Below are 6,614 nucleotides of genomic sequence, written 5' to 3'. Positions count from 1 at the left end.
TGAACAGATACTTGCTTTTATCAAAGAAGGGAGTCCTGCAGTTTCATATTTCTACTTAAGTTTATTTAAGGGGTACTAGTATAGTTAACCCAACGGAATTATGAGATAATTTTATGACAGATAATTTTAGCTATAAATTTATAACAATGGAAATGGGCAGATAATCTGCTCCTTTATGAAGTTCCCATCTACCGCTGGAAAAAGCTGAAACAGGAGGTGTGGCTGTGATGTGCCTGAACTTCACCACTAAACAAATACCTCAGGAATGACTTAACAGTTCCTCAGAAAAATATTTTAACAAGAAAGATACTACTTTTCTTATGTAACACCTCATTAAGTGGTACAAAAATATTTCCTATAAGTGCATTACATAAAATTTTAAAATATTAATATTGGTGCATTCCTAGAGTAAAAATAAATTCCTTAATCGGCTTTCAGTGTTTCCAGACATGCCAATGCTTAAAAAGCGCATACCTCGTGGTATTTTTTGGTGACTTTTGTTGGTACGCATTGGCACTCATTGCAGCTCTGATGACAGCAGGCACAGTTTCCACCGCAGCGTTTCACCAGGAGACACAGTGGCCAGAAGATGGTGTCTGTCCGCTTCAGCTCCTCCCGCAGCGACACTGAGAAGTTGCGAGGGGTGCAGCTGTAGAGCCGCACCTCCTCCTTCAGGAGGTTGAGATCCACCACTGCCAAAAGACAAAGAAAGCAGTGCTTTTCTGATTCACAATCCAACTTCACTGGTGGTAAACCACCCTCAGCAGCGCAGGTGGGACAAGTTCAGCACGCAAGTATAATACTGCAGTTATATGAGTACCATGAAACCTAAATAGAATGATCATTTTGTACAAATATTCACCAATGATTTTATAACTCTGGCACAGTTGGATCGAATTCAACAAAGCAAGTTGTGTCTACTATGTTCCAATAAATGTCTTATCAAATCAACCATAATGGAGTTGCCTTCGCTCATGCTCATACTCTGAGCTCTAGTGTTGCTATTCTATATTAATTTTGGATTGGAGAATCACACACAGCCATTAAGAATCCTGCAAACCTTCAAAAACATTTTAAATTCATTTGCGTAAAGCATTCAAACTTCTTCCCTTCTACAATTTCAATTATTACTTCTTTGCCAGTGTGATGCAAGTTTAAGAAAGACTCAAACCTTTCATATCTAAGAGGAACTCATTTCTATGGACTAAGAACTTGAAGAAGTTATGTCAGCATCAGTGACTAGTGTATAGGTAACAAATAGTGCACAAGTATATATATAACTATATATAACTATTAGTAGACTTAATTTTCCCCCTCCTCCTTCATAGCAGCATATAAGCGCATCTTCTGCTTCTTCTCTAGGTTTCCTTTTCTTGATGTGTCTTAAATATGGTACAGCTCCTCCTTGTAAGCACCTAACTTGAAGTGCAAGTTAAAGATCCTTGTATTTGGCACCAGTTTCCCTGTTCTGCTGTATCACACTAAAGTTTCCCTATGCCAGTGGTTGAACAGCAAGCTCAAGAAAAGATCTGAAACAGGGCAAGCTCCTTAGACTCAATTTAGCTGCATGGGCAAGAAATAACACAGAGAACAGGCAGTCACGACTGAAAATATGGGATTGGTTTAGTGAACAAATTAGTACATTTTTTACTTTGGTGAAAAGCAATGCAATTTCATGTATTTCAGAAAAGACAGGCTATAATGATCAAGATCTGGGATCCTTTTTCTGAACTGTTTCTCTCCAAACCTACCACTGTTAATGAACACAAGTAATGTCCAATTCACAGAGGTGATTTATCTGGTAAAAAAAGAAAATGAAAACCCTATGATAATATGGCTACTGAGATGATTGAAACAGCCTCGAACAAAGCAGCAAAGACCTTTAAACCAACTCTTTTTGAGCTAAATCAAGAAGAAACTAGGGGAAAAAATATCCCAGTGCACTGATATTACCTGACAAATACTTTATAGTTATTGCTAACAGTTCGTAAACAAAAAGCAATAAAATACAGCTAAAATATGTTCCTGATCTGAATCACCCTCTAGAGAAATATCATTTGTTTCCCACTACCGACTGTGTAAAGAGCCTCCAGGGGTCACCAAGCAGAACTTCAGCCTATCAAGGCAAGGTAATACCTCTCAATTCTATTCAAACACACAAGAAATAAAGAGAATTTAGAAGCTGCATTTCTCTAGTAGAAATGCTCGCCAGTACTGTCCCAGAAGCAGGTCTTTGTACAGCAATTTCATTCCACATTTCTTCAAACAAATTTTTCACAGGCCATATCCATACACTGACATCCCTAAGTAAGGGTTTGTTGTTGTGAAAGGTCATTTAAACACACCAAAGCCTTTTCTCTGCTTGCACCTACAGTGAATGCCAAGCTGGGCCACTTCATTCCATCACTATCATGTTAACCCAGGCTTCTAAATAAACCACCTGATTTTTAAAAGCGAGGAGTGTGTAATAACTCCAATAAAGTTACTGATAGGACATCAGGCTGCCTCCTACACTGCAAGAGCATTCCTTGAAGAAAACTGAGAAGGGAGCAGAGGAAAAGAGAGACAAAACTTCCGGGGGAGAGATTCACTGTGAGAAATTAGAAATGATTTAAGCTCTTCTGATCAGCTAATAGCTCCAGGCTGAGTCATTTAGAGGGTGGACATGTCTACCTCCATTAATCAAGGACTGCGGATAGGAATGGAGTACTTCTTTCTCCCATTACATTTTCAAACATATAAGTGAACTGCCTGAATGAGGATAAAATGCCTAAAACACAATGAGAGAAATGCTAGTTCTGCTAATACTTCCTACTGGTTGATTGCTACAGAGACTGACTGCTTGGTACAGGGAATTTTAGGAAGTTAATTTTATGCATCTTAACACAATTGCTGCTCAGCCCTTCAGCCTGAGAAGCTGGGCACTGATGTCTCTTCCTTCCAGCAAGCCCACCCACCAGTGGGAGAGAGACCCCTGCGTGGGGTTGTACTTCTCCCCTGCCTCCTGGCAGCAGCACAGGAATGCGCCCATTGCCCAGTTCAAGCTGTGGTTACAGAGGAAAGGGCAAAGCACTGAAAGGAGCAGCGAGTGTATACATTTTGTCACAAAACTGGAATGAATTTCAGCTGAACCCCTCAGACCTGCAGACCCAAATTTTTAAAAGGCTCTGTGAAAGAAGACATAATCAGCTCTTAGCAGATGTATTTAATGTGCCTTAGTGTTACAGCAGGCTTCAGGAGAGATGAAAAATGTCACGTTTGGTTTCCATGCTCCAGAGTGTGCTAAGGTATATTGCTATTATACCTCACAATGAACCCTTGCCCTACCTCATGTAATTCAATTTCATTAAAAGGTCTGTGGCAAATTTATCTAGTGCTTATATAATCACTTCTTTGAAGTGTGTGAACGAAGCTGTTATTTTTTCAAAGAGTATCTGTCTGTCCAAAATTTATTTTAACACACTGTGGGCACGAAGCTAGATGAGAGAATGTATATATTCCCTTAAAAGTGTTTACTTAACCACAATAAAAGGTTATGTGGATTTCCCAAGTGCACTGAGTTACAGTACCTGTTATAATGTGAACATTTAAACACTCCTTCAACTTGGCTTCCACTCATGTATCATGTTTGACACAACAGCCAAAGCTCTTTTGTCTAGCGCTAGCTCAGGAGGGATGGAGGGCTCTGCAGTAGCACAGCAATGGGAAACACTACAATAAAAATAAGGGGAGAAGGGGGAAAAAAGGGAGAAAAAAAAGGAGAAAAAAAAGTAGATGCAGGTAGGTCTATAGCAAAGTCTGTTTCAGAAATGTGTTTTCACTGGAACATGGAACTGAAGTAATCCACGTGCACATCAGCCTGAATTAACCGTGTTCTGCAATTGGCACTGCAACTGCCTGGCATCCTTTGGGACATGCATTGAGGGGAACCTTCTTTCCCAAAACATTTTTCCAGCTGGATGCTGCTCTCAGCGTCAACAGAACAAATTAAATTCTGTTGGAGGCACTTGTGTGTGGGCACAGATAGCAGCAGGATGCCTTGCATTCCTAAGCACCTTGGAGATGCTCCTGGGAGTGTGAGTTGCAGGCTGGCTCCTACAATAGGATGGGGCTGTTACAAAACTCCAGATGAGGAGTGCAAAAATAAAGTCACATAACTATATGAGAAAAGTATCTACTAAAGACTATGGTTGGATTGTGACCCTTTCTTAAGCAAACTTCAGAGTATGGTCTAATGATTATGCATAGATTTCTGTGGGAAGCGATGGGATCATTTTTTTTGCACAGCAAAATGTATTTTAAGTATGTTTAATATCATAAAAGAATTCAGGATTATATTTAGACATCAAAGCCTCAGAACTTGGTGTTTCTTTTTTCCTGGCTAGAAGGTTTTGGAAGCATTTTATCCAGAGAAAACATCAGAGACAGAAGTCCTGTGGAATTTAGGTTGTCTAAATATAGTCTTTTTTATATAAATTATTAAGTAGGAGTAGAGGACAATACACTTCTCTACATAAAGTAACATACACTTTCAATTACATTTTTATTTAATCTAGATTTAAACTGATGTTTGTCTATGAAAGCAGGACACTAATTTAGCTTTTACACCGAGATACTGCAAAAATAAAAGTGATCTAATTATAGAATCACTGAGTTTGAAAAAACCCAAACATTTTAGGGCATGCACTTCTTCCAGATGTTTCTTTAAAAGGTTTTTAAATACAGCAAACATATTACTAGAAGGAATAACATTTTTTTAAAAAAAAAGAGAAGAAAAAAATAAAGAAAAAAATAAGGTTTTCTTTCCCCATCTATTGAACAGACCCACCAGTTAATACTGCGTCATCTCAACTGGACGGATTTTCTGCCTCAGGCTATTACATTACACACTCGGTAATGCAGTCTGAGGGTGGTCTCTTAAAGATAAATGTGGCAATACCCTGATATGTTTATTCAGTGGAAAAATCTATTTCAGCATCTAATTAGAAGCCTTCAGAAGATTTACTCTGATAGCTTCTTCCTAAGATACGTCTTGCAGGGAGGTGCTTTTGTCTATACAGATGTTATCCAACACCTGCATTTTAGCTTATGCAAGGTTTCACAAATTCCATTTTGTTTTTCTCCCACTTAATGTATGCTTATAGCATAGATTTGGCAAATACCAAATCTCTTTAATTAGGAACGTGTTAAACGACTATCTGAAAGGCATGGTCCATTGCTGAAAGCTTTTAAAGACATTTCCTCTTCTTTGACTCTTGACTTAGTTGCTGTGCACAGAGCTGAAGCAATTACCAGTGGGGTAGAAGGGTTGATTTTTAGGCTCTGATCCAAGAATTAGCTGCCAAAAACTTAAATTGGAGTTATGAAAGGTTCTACTTCCTCCCTTTTCTTGCTGATCAGATGCTAATCTAGTTTACATTTGTCAACAGTCTATTCAGTTATGCTCGTATGTTTTAATACGCACGCTGTATGGTGGAAGGAAGGAGGTACTGCCTGCATGCTGTCCATAAACATGAAATAGAGGGCAGCATCTGGACCATATGTGGTAAAAAATTCATGAATGTCAAATATAGATGGAAAAAACTTTTTTTCAAGAAATAGCTCCACAAATCTTGAAGGACATAATCCACATCTGATTAAGCTGACAACTGCATGACCAAACTGGACACGGACACAGGGATTCATGAGATATCAAGGAAGAGAAACATTTAGCTCATTGCTCTCAATCCATATGGGGTAGAGACTGAAACAATTCTAAGGAAATAAAGCAATAATTCACATGATACAGGAAGTGTAAGAAATTATCTACCTCAATACAAAAAACAAAGTTTTTGTCCTTCGTAAAGAAAGAAACCCACAGAACTAGGTTATGTTATCCAGCCAAGATGCCCTACTACTTGGTGGAAATAAAGATCTCCCAGGTTCCCTACAGAAAACCACCCTGCCTGCCTCTATTTTTTTCCTTTATTACTTTATCCTACTAAATTCCTTCCGTTTCGAGTTTAGTAATTGCCCTTTTTCAGATACTAATGATAAGAATAGCTAATAACGACGACGTATTTCTAAACATAGTCTTTTCTTGCAACCAAAATTCAAGGTGAAGAATACTCCTAATCACCGCTTCTTTGTGAAGAACACACACCTGTAGAAAGTTGCAAGGCCAGACAGAAGAGTACTTTACCTCTTGACTTCCTCCCATGAATATAGGCCTTTCCAAGGAGTTGCCATGTCGGCCTGTACAAATCTTCCAAATCCAGCTGCCACCGATCTGGTTCGAGGTACCGGATAAGTTCTTCCACGGTGCTAAACCCGGCGACCGCGTTGTTTAATACATCCAGCGGTAACGCTGATGGGGGCAGCAGCGATGGGCTCGGGGCTTCTGTGTGGTGCTGCAATCAAAGCCAAAAGAGAACCAGTCAGAGGGTTAATGGATCAGCTTGGGTTAAATGCTCTACTTCATGAAGTTGCATAGCTGGGAAAGCTTGGAAAGAAGCTATACACTTGAAATGTATGGTTTACCTAATAAGACAGATTACAAGAGTCAAAAAGTACCTAATAGTTCTTCAGTGATAAGTGTAAATAAACTTCCACTAGACAGTTTTACCCCTTCTTTA

At 39.0% G+C, this 6,614-nt stretch overlaps 1 protein-coding gene across 1 annotated transcript in view; it reads right to left on the bottom strand.

Annotated features, from left to right (window-relative positions):
* Positions 1–6,389, bottom strand: part of PDGFC (platelet derived growth factor C) — a gene marked incomplete at its 5' end in the record, with an annotated part of 7,605 nt that extends 1,216 nt beyond the window's left edge. Inside the window, 2 exons of the mRNA XM_010181806.1 lie at positions 475–692; positions 6,182–6,389. Coding sequence (XP_010180108.1) covers positions 475–692; positions 6,182–6,389 — 426 coding nt within the window. The remainder of the gene's footprint in view (positions 1–474; positions 693–6,181) is intronic.
* Between the last annotated feature and the right edge of the window lie 225 nt (positions 6,390–6,614).

This window comes from Mesitornis unicolor, unplaced genomic scaffold (assembly GCF_000695765.1).
Source record: "Mesitornis unicolor isolate BGI_N332 unplaced genomic scaffold, ASM69576v1 scaffold503, whole genome shotgun sequence".
NCBI classification, from domain to species: domain Eukaryota; kingdom Metazoa; phylum Chordata; class Aves; order Mesitornithiformes; family Mesitornithidae; genus Mesitornis; species Mesitornis unicolor.
The sequence above is the reverse complement of the archived record's forward strand: the minus strand, read 5'-3'. Positions and strand labels throughout refer to the sequence as shown.